The sequence below is a fragment of the Erithacus rubecula genome, assembly GCF_903797595.1.
Source record: "Erithacus rubecula genome assembly, chromosome: 6".
Lineage (NCBI taxonomy): Eukaryota > Metazoa > Chordata > Aves > Passeriformes > Muscicapidae > Erithacus > Erithacus rubecula.
In genome coordinates this window covers 34,379,991-34,396,339 of record NC_136688.1, presented here as the reverse complement: position 1 = coordinate 34,396,339, position 16,349 = coordinate 34,379,991, and the positions used below count along the sequence as shown (strand labels likewise).

The 16,349-nt window shown below is 38.1% G+C and overlaps 1 protein-coding gene across 1 annotated transcript in view; it reads right to left on the bottom strand.

Moving 5' to 3' along the window:
* SCFD1 (sec1 family domain containing 1) overlaps positions 1–15,580 on the bottom strand; it is a 46,410-nt gene extending 30,830 nt beyond the window's left edge. The window contains exons 1-10 of the mRNA XM_079309064.1: positions 15,506–15,580; positions 11,565–11,635; positions 10,773–10,861; positions 9,692–9,782; positions 9,379–9,501; positions 8,242–8,329; positions 6,150–6,239; positions 4,895–4,950; positions 3,864–3,949; positions 2,030–2,129 (exon numbers count right to left, since the gene is read on the bottom strand). Coding sequence (XP_079165190.1) covers positions 2,030–2,129; positions 3,864–3,949; positions 4,895–4,950; positions 6,150–6,239; positions 8,242–8,329; positions 9,379–9,501; positions 9,692–9,782; positions 10,773–10,861; positions 11,565–11,635; positions 15,506–15,536 — 825 coding nt within the window. The 5' untranslated portion in view covers positions 15,537–15,580. The remainder of the gene's footprint in view (positions 1–2,029; positions 2,130–3,863; positions 3,950–4,894; positions 4,951–6,149; positions 6,240–8,241; positions 8,330–9,378; positions 9,502–9,691; positions 9,783–10,772; positions 10,862–11,564; positions 11,636–15,505) is intronic.
* Between the last annotated feature and the right edge of the window lie 769 nt (positions 15,581–16,349).

Genomic DNA, 16,349 nt, shown 5'->3' with positions numbered 1-16,349 from the left:
TTTAAATGTTTCTAATTATTCCTTGGCAGGGACTTAAATACTACAAATGATCCATGCCAGAATAGAAACAACCATGTAACTACTCAAAGGAAACACATGCAGTTGATGAGCACAAACCTCATCTTACAAGAGGTGTTTAATGTTTCAGCAAAAAAATAGTATTCTTTAAGTACACATATTTGATAAAAACTTGAAGAGAGAAGAATTAATTTGATTGCAAATTTAGCTGTAATTTTTAATGGAGATCTGTGTTTTGGATCTTTTTAACTCACCAGTGACCTGTGTTTTCAAGTTAGTTTTGGCATTTACAAGTTTTCCTAAAATAAGTCTTACTGATTAGTGCTCTTCCTTTCAATTCCCCATTTTGTCCTTACAACCTTTCTAACCACACCTCCCATTTTTCTGTATCCACGGTTGAAAAGTTTTTTATTCATAAACAGGAATGCATGTTTATGTGTAGAAACAGCATGGTTATAATCTCAATGGATGCAGCACTCTGTGTCTGGGTAGCTCAACACTGCACAGCATTCTTATTGTAACTGAGACCCTGAACAAAACCCAATGTCTTTGAAAGTATAGTTTACATAATCAACATCTTGGTAACAGTTTTATTGTTACAAGTTATGGCCTTTAAAAAGACTACTGCAGTTATTTCATGAAATATTATGGTCAGTATGTGAAGAGATTGGCAGGCTTTCCTTTAAGGTGAATAACTTGACTCGTTTTGAAATTAAACTTTTGCCCTTGTCATGGAACCACAGACCACTTGGTTAAAAATTCCTAATCCTGTGTACTTTAAAGATGCAACATTTAACAATTTGGCTCAGAGAAACTACAAAAGCCTGATGCAGTAGAGATCCAATGAAGAGTTAGTTCTTGTTGTGTTATTCCAACTGAAGTCCTATCCCAACTCATGCCTAAGGCAACCCAACACTACCCTGAAAAGAAACCTATAGAAATTCACTACTTCTACCTGCAAGTCTCTAGTTCAACACTTAAGAGAAAATTTGGTACAAACCGTGTTTTTTTCAGATATGCCTTTCCTAAAGAAACTAGGTCAAAATTTGTTATTTGCAGAAAGCACCCTTAAGTTTAAGAGGAAAGGACTTGCCATAATGAATTAATTACATAAAATAAAACTTACAGGTGCCCTAAAACATTCCATTAGTGACATGCTGAAATATTTTCATTGCAGCAATGCAAGTTTCTGGACACTATGTATGACTATACAGTTCACCATCAACTTTGTATATCAACACATAGGTGGCATGTGTAAATTTCATGTATGCCTCTAACAGTCTCAATAATAAATCCAAAATAATTCTCAAAACTAGATACTGAAATGATTTTCACAAATAATTCTCAGCATATAAAAAGCCTCCAGAAACTAATTACTCTTACTCTTTTTCTTTTTCTTTATTGTTTACTCCACAGTGATATGCAAAATGCACAAATCTGAGATAAACAAAATGAGCTACCATTCTAGTACATTTCTACTATTGCTTTTATAAAATAAACTCGAGGAAATAAAGGCAGCTTAAAATTATCTAAATTGAAAAAAAAAATTTAAAAGTCTATTTTAAATTTCTTACAGTACGACCGTATACCACTCTGCACTGAACACTTACACCACCTTGTGGAGAAAAACAGGAAAAAGTATTTTTAGAAGTCCAAACTAAGACCAAAACTGATTTAAAAACACATTAAAAGCATGTATTTTTCAAAAGTGAATTGCACTTAATGGAGTTGGGATATTACTTAAATATAGATCATGAGCTGCTGATGAAAAAGCCAGGATTGCTGAATTAGAGATCTTTTGATGATATCAAGATTTCAACTTTTTAAATACTTCAGAAATTATTGCTAAATAAACCCTCTAGAGAAAATCTTCCAAGTTGTTCTCTACTAAAACAACTTCCAAATAAAACAGACAAAACAGATTTTGGATTAAGAGACAATCTGGTAATAAGTTTTAACAACAAACTGAGGGAAAAAATAGTTTTGGTAACAAAATCAGATTTATCCTTACCAGAACATCATGCACTAAAGCTTGGTATGTCCAAGTATGATGTAGAGGAGTTGCTAAATCTATGTTTCTGTCAACAAGGACTAATAAGGGCCTTTGGAAGCTGAAAAGATGACACTGTGTTAGTACTTCTTTAATGTTTAATACACCCCAGTAACATCCTGACTGATATCAGCCACCTTCTAGATCGTATTTCAAGATAAAAGCAAAACTGTCTCATGCAGAGCTCCTCCAGCTTCCCAAAAGTAGTTGAGGTTGAGCACTATAATAAATTCCTAGAATTAAATCGTAGTAATGATAAAGTATTATTTTATTTTGTACCAAGTGAAATTACCAATATATAAATATTGAGCAGAAGTCTAAACACTGAACAGCAACTAACTTTTTAGATATTAAGTAATACATCTTTGTGTGGATACACATTTGAGTTCCAAAAAACTGTTTCAGTTTTTATTTATTTCAGTTTATATTAATTTTATTTCTATTCAGTTTTATTAAAGTAATATTTGACCTTAATCCCGATTACGATCCTCAAATATAAAATCTCACTTCCAAGGGTTTCTAATTTCACTGTTCTCTCTGCCTGTATATAAAGTGCATACAAAAATAAATTATGAACTTCTGAGATGCACTGTGGTAATTCCATCGATACCCAACTCTGTGGTAAAAAATGCATTCATGCCTAAAGGTCTTGGGCTAGGGCTACATGAAAAAATTATAGTGAAGAAAGGAAGGTTGTGAGCTGACAGAGCATTACAACAACCATTTCTCTTAAGCACATTATCCCTACAAACATGGAGGTAAAGTACATTTGAACAGCATAAAAGCATTTAAATTCCATGCTGTGGATTTCCTTGCTGTAAGTATATTCAATTAAATATAAAATCTCAAGAGCCTTAGTCACCTGATGCTGAAAAACCAACTAAAGATCTGAAGCCATCCAACTAGTTAATGTTTCCTTTGTCTCCTTTACCTTGCATTTTAATTCTGAGAGCTATGATGCTACACTATCAGGAAAACAAGCCATGCCTCAGGGAAAAGCAGTGCTTACAGTTCAGTTCCCATGAAAGTGAAGAAACTGGTATTTCACAACTATTCTCTCTCCTTTCAATCTCATTCCTACTTCCAGCTTTAATGTTTTTGGGCCTTTTATCCAAGCTCTGATTTTACTTTGAGATAAAAGTAAGATGACTGTTTTATATCCAATTAGCAGATTAAAAGTTTCCTCCAGCTACAGCCTTGCCAATATATCTCCTCCTCTTCATGTACAGTATAAACTCTCATAACACACCTTCCTAGAGCAGCAGTATACAGGGATGCTACTGAGAACACATTATCAGCAGCCACCAAGGATTCAAATGGTCATGACTTAACAGACTTTAATTATCCAGGTGGCAGTCCTCAAGCACTGTACTCTGTCAAGGGATGGACCAGCTGGGAAACACTTGCCTTTGATATAACTGAACTGGTAACAATGTTCACAAGCAAGAAAATGGGTCTTTCTTTTAAAGGACTAAGAGCTGCTCAGGCTATGTTCAGAATCCAAGTGTATTTTGTATTTCAGAGTATATTTACAGAAGTTCAGCTCTTGCTGGCTTTAGAGGTTGAACAAAATTAACTGGTTCATAACATAATTTCTGACTTACTGCCCTAGGACCATACACTTAATAGTTGTAAAAATTTTTAAATGAGTTATGCTGTGGGATTGGAAAACTCTCTTGAAAGTATGTAAATTCTTTCAATATAGAATTTGAACCAAATTCTTGGAAATACAGTTTTCAGTACAATGGTGACTTACCCAGACAACTGAAACATGAAAAAATTACTAACACAATACCTGAACTGGCCAGCTCCAAGTGTGTCACCTGTAAAAAGACTGTTTCTGGCATCTCTTAGATTCTCTCTGAGCTTCTTATCCAATTTCTGAGGAGAGGAAAAACAAAACCACTTTTAACAAACCAAACCTCTTTCCTAACCTCTTCACACAATCAACATTGAAAGATTTATTATGCTGTTTTTGAAGGAAGACTAGGTCCAGTGCATATGGGAAAGAAAGAAATCTTACATCTATTTAGCTCCTTCAGCATTTATACCTATGTCCAGGACTATAATGAAGATATTTCCTTTATGTCTACTAATCTCCTCCCAGACAATTAGTATCCTTTCCTTAAACACACAAGTAGAAAATACCAATAGGAAGCATCAAGAGGGAAGCACAGCAGAAGCAGTAAACTGGGCTACCAGACACTGCCACATAATTTCACAAAGTTTCATAAAAGTGAGAATATCCTCAACCTGAGTCCATGCACTCTGCATGCTTAGGTTTTATCAGTACTATCATTTCAATGAAGAAGAAGATGCAAAGAAGATGGAAGAAATGAACCACAGTGACTTCTAATAAAGATTTGTAGTTGTGATTTAGTTTGGTCATTTCACCCCTATTTGATGATCAAGTTCAGTGTTAAGTTTCATTTCCTAAAATAAATGTCTTGTACTTACAGGGTTTCCCAGTAAGATAGATCAAAATTTCTTACTGGCACACACAGAAGAACACAGGCCCTACAGCCACTTTCTAAACTGTGTAGATGCATACTCATAAAGCCTATTAGAAAATCCTGATAAACTCTAGATTAGGAATAATTATTTATGTTTAAGCTTCTCATTATCTGATTCCCTAACATTACAGTTTCTACAGAAGTTCCAAGGAATTGAAATCAGAAAGGAAAATGGATGCATTGCTTTTGCAGTTTTATTTCTTTCATAAGGAAAAGGATACAATGACACTAGATCTCTGCCTAGTACTGAGAAAAGGGAAAGTGGTGTTTGGAAAGTTGTAAAGCAATGATAGGTGTTTAGAAAAACACTTACCACTGCCACCATTTCAGCTGCAGTTCCTCTTGAGCATCTGATTATAGGTATAGCGCCTAATAAAAGATACATTGCATTGCAATTTTCAGATTTTATATTACATTACTTTCCATAAACAACTTTTACTAACATTCTGAGATTAAATACAAATTTACATTACACTTTTCTCCTGCAGTCTTTATCTATGAAATATAATACACTATATGGAAATATTAAATAAAGTTTTACAGAAGTAAGTGAATACCTCATGCAACAATTTATGAGAAATAGAGTGTATACTAGAAAGAAAGCTAATGTAGTGTTAGAGGGGACAAACTATCTCATATAGATGCATTAGAAGTTATTTTGAAAAGGTCAGAAGTCCTCTGAACACAATAAAGTATTATAAGTATAATAAAGTATAATATTATAAGTATTAAACCACCACAATATATCTGTTACAAGTCACTGATATGTCCAGAACTATGTATCTATAGTAATGCTATTTTCAAAAGCACACTTTTCATTGGCTTTCAAGTTTCAAAATATTTAGCTACTGTTTCTCACTTATCTATACAAACATGAAAATTCCAAAACCACAGATTTTAAGTGACTGAGGAAAAGACATTAATTTGTATCACTCTAACACGTGAAAGAACTGAATAGGTCCAAGGGAACCTCTTTTGAACAGACTGTCCCATAGCAATCCCCAGCTCCCCTTGTAGAAAAGCTATCTCAGATGGACCAATTTCAGTTACAACCTCAGTATGTAACATAGTATTTTTCACTATGAAAAATGTATCAATTAAGCATAAAGGAAACTCACAATAAAATAAGTAAACTTAATATATCTTATTCCCTTAGGAAGTTATTTCACTTAGATCTTTGCAGGGTTTGTGTGAGGAGTTTTTTCCTTCTAATTCTGTGGTGTTTAGGGGGTCGGTTTTTTTTTTTGAGAATGACAAATTCAAACACAAAGCACTATTATCTTCATTGCAAACTAGGATTTTGTTAAAATAATGCATCCAAACCTCTGCATTTCAGTGTTCTTCTCCCATTGACATGGAAGACTAAGACTCAACTCCCATGAAGGACAGCCTTTCTTGTACTTTGCAGTGATATAAAGCAATAATTTGAGCAAGATCATTATCCCACCCTGTGAATTATTGAGATTTTGGCCACAGATCTGATTCTGCTTTTAATTTTCTATATGAAATCATTAGACTTCTAGTTATCTCAATGAATATGGAAAATATGCTAGAATTTGGAAACTTACCAAGTGTAACAAAAAAACAGAAGAGACTATCAACAATAGTGTCCATTATAGTTTCCATTTCTGTGTCTGTTATATCTGGTCGGTTAATGGCTAAAACAGTGTGGAAAAAAGAATAGGGTTAAATAGGTTTATACCACTTTAATTGAGAGACAACAATCCTCTTCTTATCTGATGGCTGTTAGTAGTCAACAGCTTCTGCAGCAGAAGAGTTCACATCCTGAAATGCCTGTCTTAGCACACCTATTAGTTTCTACCTCCTTTTTTTTCTGAGAAAAAAATTGGCAGAACTTAATTATTGCTTACTGTATAAGGTCAAACACTACACAATAATTTCCCAACCCCTCTCACTCCATATGTATCCTTTGGGTTGTGTTAGTATTGCATTAACAAAAATCTAATAAGAAACATGATATACAAGAGAAATGGCCATACACTTGGCAAACATTTTTCAGGAAGAAAAGCCTCAAAAATTACCTATGTAAAATAATTAATTTTAGTATGCAGTTATCTGTATTTAAAATTTCTAAATCCCACCTCTTGTATGGAGATTCCTTTTTTATTCCTCATAAACTTACCATCACTCTCTAAATTAGGGGTAATTCCCAAGTTACGAAACATTTCACTTGACAGATAAGAGAGATTTTCCTCCCACATTTAGCTCAGAACAGAAGACATACAGTAACATTTCTCTTAAGTAACTAACCCTGACAAGAATACAATAGCCAACAGGAAGCATCAAACCAAATCTTATCACTGATCTCAAGTCAAACACTATCTCAGGATACATGCCATAAATCCTATCCTTGTTTGTTTTACTTTACCTTTAAACATTTCTCACATAATTACCTGTCTTACCCTCTTTCTTCTAAAATCAGTTTCAAAGCTCTACACCTACATCCTAAATTTATGCATGGACAGCCATAACCATTCTCTAACTTTAAAGGTGCTTTTTTCCTCCCCAGCTTTTCTCCTGTAAGAACTTTAGAGACATGGATTATATTTCAGCAAATATACTTAGCAAGCAAAGTTTTGACTAGGCTGACAGCAGTAATACAAGTTTCAAGTCTCTGAAATATCAGCACCAAGAAAGGCAGACCACTCCCAATATCTGTATTTTTCTATAATGACAAAGCTTTGAAATCTACTGGGGCTGTCATTCATTAGTTATCTCCAACTAATGGTCTCACAGGTTATAGGAGGAAAAAACCCTTATTTTTACTCTCTTGTCTTTTCTTATTTTAAAATTTATTTCCCATCCTGTAATTATGTTAAATGTACCCATTTCTGATGTTCCAGTAATCTGCATACTGTCAGTGCCTTCTAATTTTGTCTACCATGGACATTTTATGAGCACATTCCTTTTCTTATACCATAGCAACCAACATAGATACTTAATGTTACTGCTCCTTAGATCAAACTTTGAGAAACTTCATTAAGAAGCTTTTGGTAAAAATGTTCTACCATGTTTTCTGTAAGTTTCTCTCTCTCCACTCTAAAAAGCATATGGGGAATGCATCATTATAGAAAAGTAGACATAGGTCTCCTACATTTTCCTGTTCTACTATAAAATTCAACCAAATTATAAAGAACAGTAAAGAAGCACTCAAATAGCATGAAACAGTATGTCTCAAACATCAACTTTATACCAATATTACTCATTTACTCTTCCTTCTACACAGTCTAGAGAAACAGAATTCCATGCACCAGGAATTAGTTGTGTGACATGTAACTACACTAAAATAATGAGGAGCTGCTGTAGATTTCACTATCTACATGTGAAAATAAATGTAACTTTCCCAATACTATTCCTTGTATAAAAAGTGATTATCCATAAATGTCTATATCACAGTTTTGCTGTTATTTAAAATTATGTATTTCCTTTCAGTATCACAATCACCATGTAATAAAAGATGCTGAAATGAAATGAATATCTAAGAACTGCTTCTTTCATGATTTTACATATTTAACAGATTATCCTGAATTCTCAGCTGATCAAAGCAAAATGAAGCAATTGCTGATTATTAGCTACAAATTCAAAAGTAAATTTCAACTTCAGACATTCCTGTATAATTTTTATATAAATTCTACTTACCACGGTATGAAACAAGTTCTTTGTTTTGGTTACACAATACAAACATATCATCTTCTAAAGTAATGAAATTAAGATATTGATCAAACACCTAGAAAGTAAGGAATAATAGTCAGAATAGTCCAGAGTGAAACATTAAAAAACTGCATGTGATTTACTGCTACATTTTACAGAAGTAGCTATTTAAAAAAAAAAGCAATATATAATTTATGAATTAAAAGCCTGTGTAAGGGTTGATTTAATTACGCAAAATATTAGAGCACTGGAAAGTGCCACAACTGTCCAACTTCAACTGTGGACAAAGTTTTTGCAGCCAAGTATCACTGAAAAGACATGTGGAAGTTATTTCAATATTATAGGTTAACTTTTTATGAATATGAAGGACTACAAGATAATTAGCATTCAGCTCTCAGGAAGGAGAGAGGAAAGAGGGTAATATCTGAACAATAGCACATTACAGCTCATGTATTTTAACTTTTCTGTAATACTTCTGTATATTCAGGAAAAAATTAAACTTCTCTATAGCATAAACTAGTAAATGAGACATCACAACTGAAAAACAGATTTAAGAAAGTTTAGAGTGCTACACCAATTTCCTGCTGCTGAGGACCTAAGGATTAAACAATACTAGCAGTGTTCATTTTATTTCACAACAGGTTCTTTCATTCATGCCAGTAGTGCTAATTGGAGTGAGAAAAAGTGAAAGTATTTAAGTATATTACTTAATAATTTACAGGTTTTGATACAGCCATTCAACAAAAATAAAAGTAAATCCCTAACACATGCCTTTAAATAATAAAAACATAGAAGAGTACTCAGTAGAAGTGTGTACATACACAATATTATTCAAATGAGAACTGCCCTTGTACTGCTCATTTTGCATATTTTGGAGATAATACTGAAATACATATGCACTGAAAGCACTCATTCAGCTGATGTGATCAGGAATCCTCTGAAACCACTATATTTCCCCTTGTATCATTTAGCCCAAAAATCTTGCAGCACTTGGATTTTTGAAGCTGAAGTGTGGTACTAAGCTGGGATGACTACAGGTTCTGTTTTTTCCCCAGTATGCCTGAAAATCAGAATGCAGTGACACCTTTAATGGTGCTAATATTAGGGACTGGGGACCTTTCTTACCTTAGCCACTTGAGTTACTGCATTAGCTCCTATAGCAGCATTTGCAATATCTTCCAGTTTACTTCTTGAAATGGCAGAAATAAAGTTTAAATAATAAGACTCATAAAGCTGGTTTCGAAGATCCTAAAAGAAAGGAAAATTTTCCTAAATAAGTAGTAATACATTTCTGACTAATTAAAAGAAGAAATCATACTTTTACTATGTGATGTTACAGTTATCCACAGTCAAACTAAACCCTCATTCTGGTGAGTGCAGGGGTACTTCACACACCTTGTTGTTTGGGCTCTTTTGAAACATTACACATGGAAGTTACCTGGCACATTCTGTCAATATTTTCTTCAGTTGGCATTACAAAGTAAATGGCTGGAACATCTGGAATAGGATCCCGATCTGAATGCAAAAGCCTAACAGGAAGAAAAAAGACATCTCTAATGTGCTTGTTCTCTGAAATGTATAAAATTATAAAAGTTAAAGAAATTATTTTTGTACAGACAAATATAATTTCCTACAATTTCCTTCTATATTTAGCTAGAGTTTTAGCATGAAAAGAAATCACATATGTATATTTTTGGCTGAATATATTAATAGATGTGTTCAAAGTTTATTCAAAGCTTGAGAAAAGGCTTTACAAATGTTCAAACCAGATTATCCATTCAGAGGAAGCTAAAATACTGCATCCATGAAGTTCATATGTGAACTGCTGACATGGTAAAAAACCACTATATTTCACTCTATTAAACGTGTCTTTCCTGCTTGAAGACAAAGTGCTTAGATGTTTTTCTCATGTTTCTGCTGAAGTGCCAGCAGGTGAAACTGTGCTTCCATTTCCAGCCTTCACTTAGTAAAAGTTAACAAACCAGTAAAAGAACCAAATGTTCAAAGCTTCTTCATTACTATTACCACAGCTAAGGAATGACAATGGATTAGGTAAATGTAATCTGGGGAAAAAGAAATGAGAAATCTCTTAAAATAATCCTTAAAGATTTCATATGTTTGACAGCAAAGTAAAATCTAGGTGTAAAAAGTTAAGTAAAGAACATACACAGTCCCATGAAACAGTTTGTACCAATATAATTTTAACATATATGACTGGAAAAGGATTTGTAGAGGCAAATTCCAAAATAATAACTACTGGATAATTTTATTTTTGAACAAGGGCCTCCTGTTTTGAGCAAGAAATCTTACTGAACAGTAAAATATGTGGATAGTTTGGAATTATCTCTCCATTCTCTGATTCTGCATAATGCCATGTGATTTTAGGAACAAGTCAGTGTATAATCTTTATTTTAGAAGTTATTTATTCAATGAGTTTTCACTGATTTGTTCTTTAATTTGGGGAATATTAAATAATGCTCTTTATAGAAAAGAATTCCCAATTTTTTAAAAGTACTTACAGATGCAAAGTGATCCCCATATCTCTCAGCTCCTTCACTGACAGCAAAGGAGAGATGATATCTTGACCAAATCTGTCATAAATCAGAACCTGAAACAGACACACATCATCTTATAAAGTGCTGTAAAAAGTAGATACTGTAGAATACCGTGGATACAGGAATTCAGGTTTAGGGAACTACTACCCTAACTTCTAAAGTGCTTCAACATCTCAACATCTACCAATTTATAACAAATCATTAATTTGTCACAGACTTTCATTTGTGCTTGCAAATAAATAAAATATAAAATATAAAATAAAAAGAGAGACTCAATGATAAAGGAGGAAAAATAATCATCACTTCTATTGCCTGAAAAATGTCTTGCCAAACAAGAGTTTGCTTTTAGAAATTTATTACTGTATGGGCAGAGTTGTCCTGACTGCATTTGGGAGAAAACAACAGAAAAATCAGAAGAGAAAATAGGAATTGGTGAAAAAAGACAACAGATGAAGAGACAGAATGTAGTAGCAAAAACTCCTCATGATCTACAAATTCCATTTTAAAGGTAATAAAGCTAGCCTGAGCTCAGCCTCTTCAAGCTATCAATAGTTCATCCATTTGTTTGGGCTTCTTTCTGACTCTGGTATTTTTTCAGCAGTTCCGATACTCAATTCTGTGTATTTATAATACAGGAAAATTATTTTGTACAAGTTAATAACATAAGAAAGATGAACTTGATTCAGTTAAAATATTCAAATCTGAACTTTTCTGAACACTATAAAATTCTCCTGTTCCAGTTCCAGAAGTCCTTACCTTCCATACTGGCTCTCCTGTGCTGTTTTTAACAGGAGGAACATTGAAGTTCAGCATACGTTTCAACGCCACTGGAAAATAAAGCCAAAAAATCTTTTACTCTCTTCACACTTCAACAACAGTGACTAAAGACTTTAGCAGGATTTTATTATATGTTTCATTTGAAAGGAAAACTATCACAAACTATAAATGCAACAAGTCACATTTTCATTATTTATATGCAGCTTTGACTGACAAATGGCTCATGTATGCTAGAATTTATGAGCTCCAGAGGACACAGCAAAAGGCAAAGAAGCAAGATTTAAAAACATTAACCCTCCTTAGCTACATAGGCTATATTCTAACATGGTTTGCCTTAAAAATAATTCCACTATCTTCTTAAAGGAGCTTTCTGTCCAATGGGAACTAGTTTGCTTTATTCCCTGATCTACTTTTCCTACCCCACAGGAACACCACTGGTGTACACACCAAACAACAAGTGCCTTTATGACTGACCAAAACCAATACAGTTTGAAAGATTTTGAGAACTCATATGAAGAAACTGCTGGTTTAAGGGGTACAAAGACACCCTTAGTTTGCAGCAGGAAAACTCTGAGAGTTTTAATTTAATTTAACTTTAATTTAACTTTTCATTCCACATACAAAGTAAAGTAGATAGCTTCACCTTCCTCTAAATCTATTATGTAATGAATCTTCCCTCATTTAATGGTTAAACAACACAGCACATGCTGCTCTCCCATCTTTGATGGGAAAACAAAAGACTGTTTGTGCTGAAGTACCTATTTTCTTAAAACTCGTAACAAAATCATCACAGTTTTGCAAAGAGGAAAATGCAGAAATTAGAGTGATGGATCCCACTTAGCTGATAAATGGACAACAACAGAAACAATTAACTGACTCTGGCTGAATGAACATAGGGCAGCTCCCAGGATCTAGTCTCACCAGAGCCTCTGACCACCTTGGCAGTCCCTGCTGATCCTCCCAACTCCACTGGGACCCCCTGCAGGTCTTTTTGACAGAGCTACTTTCCAGTCTGGCAACCTCCCACACTGCCTGTACAAGCAAGGGGTTCTTCCTTTACAAGGGCAGGAATTTGTCATTGTTAAATTCCATAAGATCTCTGCTGCCTATTCCTTCTGCCCATCTAGATGCCTACAAGTGGCAGCTCTGCACACAAGTAGAAGACATTCCTCTAGTTTGCTGTCACCTGCAGACTTCATCAGAGTACACTCTGACATGGCCTCCAGGTGACTGACAAGATATTTTAAACAGGAGAGGCTGCTCTTGAATTCTTAGGGCCCTCACTGCTGGTGACAGCTTCAGCCACATGAGCTATTTGATATAAAGCTGTATGGTTATGTGCTTTGGTACTACTGGGGCTGAAGCAGCTGCACTGCAGAGTTTGCCAACTAAAGTAAAACTTGGCTCTCTGCTAAGAAAGAGTAATGAGACTGGTGATGTGCTGTGACAATCATGTCAACATTCAGCAAGTGTCTGAGATCCTATTTGTATTCATACTGCTATTTCACTTACATTAATGCTGAATGTTCTCTGGAGCAAGGATCAGGTTTTTACTGTGCTTGCACAATGATATGCTTTTGTTAAGAAACCAATCCTTGTTATGAACCAGGATAAAGGTCACAACAGATGGTGCACATACATGATAAAACCATAACTAAATGATAAGAACCTTTTTCTGATTGTATTTCAGTTGTTCAATCTAGCTCCTTAGAAAAGACCTCCTTAACAGAAGACAACAGGGATTCAGTTGTAAAGGCTGACTGAAACAACCAAGAACAATTGATGGTGACAGGGACAGTAGGACTGAGTGCACCTAGAGCAAGTTTGTCAATGACATCAAGCTGTGTAGGGTCACAGAATCACAGAATCATTTAGGTTGGAAAAGACCTCCAGGACCAGTGAGTCCAACCTCTGACTGATCATCACCTTGTGAACCAGACCATAGCACCAAGTGCCATGTCCAGCTGAACACCTCCAGGGATGGTGACTCTACCACCTCCATGTGCAGTGCATTCCAATGTTTAACCCTTTCCATGAAGAAATTCCTCCTCAATAAACTGGAGAGAAGGGAAACCATCCAGAGGCACCTTGACAGGCTTGAGAGATGGGCTTGTGTAAACCTCAGGAAGTTCAGCAAGGCCAAGTGCAAGTTCCAGCAGCTAGGCTGGGGCAATCCCAAGCACAAACTGAGGCTGAGCAGAGAATGGATTTACAGCAGCCTTGAGGAGGACTTGGGGTGCTGGTGCATGAGAAGCTTGAACACGACCTGGCAATGTGCACCTGCAGCCCAGAAAGCCAACTGTACTCTGGGCTGCATCCTAAGCAGCACGACCAGCAGGGTGAGAGAGGGGATTCTGCCCCTCTGCTTTCCTCTGGTGAAACCCCACCTGGAGCACTGTGCCCAATCTGGGCCCAACACAAGAACTTGAACCTGCTGGATAAAGTCCAGAGGAAGATCACCAAGATGATCAGAGGGCTGGAGTACCTCTCCTAAGAGGAAAGGCTGACAGAGCCAGGTTTGCTCTGTCTGGAGATGAGAAGGCTCCAGGGAGATCTTATAGTGCCTTCCAGCACCTAAATGGAGAATCCTGGAGAGGACCTTTTCACAAGAGCATATAGCGACAGGACAAGCGGGAGTGGCCTTAAACGGAGAGTAGATTTTGATTAGATATAAAGTAAAAATTCTCCCCTATGAGAGTAGTGAGACACTGGATGTCCCATACTTGGAAGTGTTCAAAGCCAGGCTGGATGGGGCTTTAAGGAACCTGATCTAGTGAAAGGTGTTCCTGCCCATAGCAGGAAGGGAGTTAGAATGAGATGATCTTCAAAGTCCCTTTCAATGCAAACCACTCCATGAACACTGTGAAACAGAGGAGAAAAGAATAAAGCTGTACAAAATATGAGCTCAAAGAAATTAGGCTTTATTAGAAAGATAGCAAAGAGAAGATAAGCAAGGACTTCAGAGGAACATCAAATAGCATTATCAATGACAGGTGGAAGAGGAATGAGACTACAAAAAAGTGACCAAAAAGTAAAGCATACTAGTAAAATACTGAAGGTTCACAGAGACTGTGACTGAGATTTTTAGGCAGATGATTCAAAACACTTCATGCTAACTAAATGCATACAAAATCCTCTATACCACCAAAGATAGCGCAGTTGTAAAGGAGAAAGTGTCATGATTGCAGCTAACTACTAACAACAGCTTCGGCAAGGGAAGCAGAGAACTACGGAGCTGTCCTTCCCGGTGCTTTAGGAGTGTGTTCAAGGCTTTACAAAGCAGCATCAAGGTAGAGAAGAATCAATTAAGGACTCTCAAGAGTGTCTAAGAAGGGACGGAATAACAAATCCTTTAGTCACAGAAATCCTCATGCACAATTAGTTTAGTTGTTATTATCGTATTGTCAATTTCTTGAGAGCCAGTACACGCTCGGATTCCCCCGTATTGTGTTAACGCGAACATGACAACAGTAGCTTTATTTTTGCATCATTAAACACTATTTCCCTTCGAGCCTTCCCACGGGCACAAGGAAACCGAGACGGAGGGAGCTCCCACGGCCGCGGCAGAAGGCAGGCTCACGGCCCGGGCCCCGCCAGGTCCCGCCCCGGGGAGCCTTCCACACCTCGGCGGCACCTACGGCCACGTCCCGGGCCTGGGACCCAAGCGGGGCCGGGGTCCCTCTGCCAGACCGCGGCCCGCGGCTCCGGAGCCCCGCCGGCCCGGGCCCGCCGCCGCAGAGGCGAGGACAAGGCGGCAGAGGGGCCGCCACCCGGTTGCCGGGAGACGCGAGCCGGGTGAGAGGGCGCGAATCCCCGGCGGAGGCGCGGCCCGCCCCGCGGGGCCAGAGGCAGGCGCGGCGGCCGCAGCGTGCGGGGCCCCGCTCCCCGCCCGAGCGCCGGGACCGCGGGCGGGCGCTCACCTGTCTGCTTCTCCCGGATCCCGGCCGCCATCTTCCCGCGCCGCCGCCCCGCCCCGCCGCGCAGCCGCGCGACACGTGGCGGGCCCCGGGCCGGGGGCGGGCCGCGGCGCGAGCCGGGAGCGCGCCACGCTGCAGACACGGCCCGTGCCGGCCGGGACAGCGGCGGGACCGCCACCCTGGAAACACGGCCCGTGCCGGCCGGGACAGCGGCGGGACCGCCACCCTGGAAACACTGCCCGTGCCGGCCGGGACAGCGGCGGGACCGCCACCCTGGAAACACGGCCCGTGCCGGCCGGGACAGCGGCGGGACCGCCACCCTGGAAACACTGCCCGTGCCGGCCGGGACAGCGACCCTGGAAACACTGCCCGTGCCGGCCGGGACAGCGGCGGGACCGCCGCCCTGGAAACACGGCCCGTGCCGGCCGGGACAGCGACCCTGGAAACACGGCCCGTGCCGGCCGGGACAGCGGCGGGGGCGCCTCTGGAAATAGCTTTGGTACCACTGCCCCGTGACTAAGTGAAAGGACTGATGTTTCAAAAGAAGCCAATGCAGTTTTAGGGAGTTATCACACTGGAATACTTCGGCTCAGGTCGCACAGCCCCCCTGCTCTTACAGCAACCCTACACGGCAAGAACCCCCTTGTCCCAGCTCAGCTGTGTCTACAGGCACACAAATGAAACTCCAGGAAATAGTGATAACACTTCTAGGGCTAAAATCCATAAATTAACAAAGTAAAAACACAGAAGCTACATATTTAACCTTTTATTGCACTTTTGACATATACACCGTATTCCCCACAATTAATGATTATTTCAACACTGATGCTACATCTGTCATATAAAA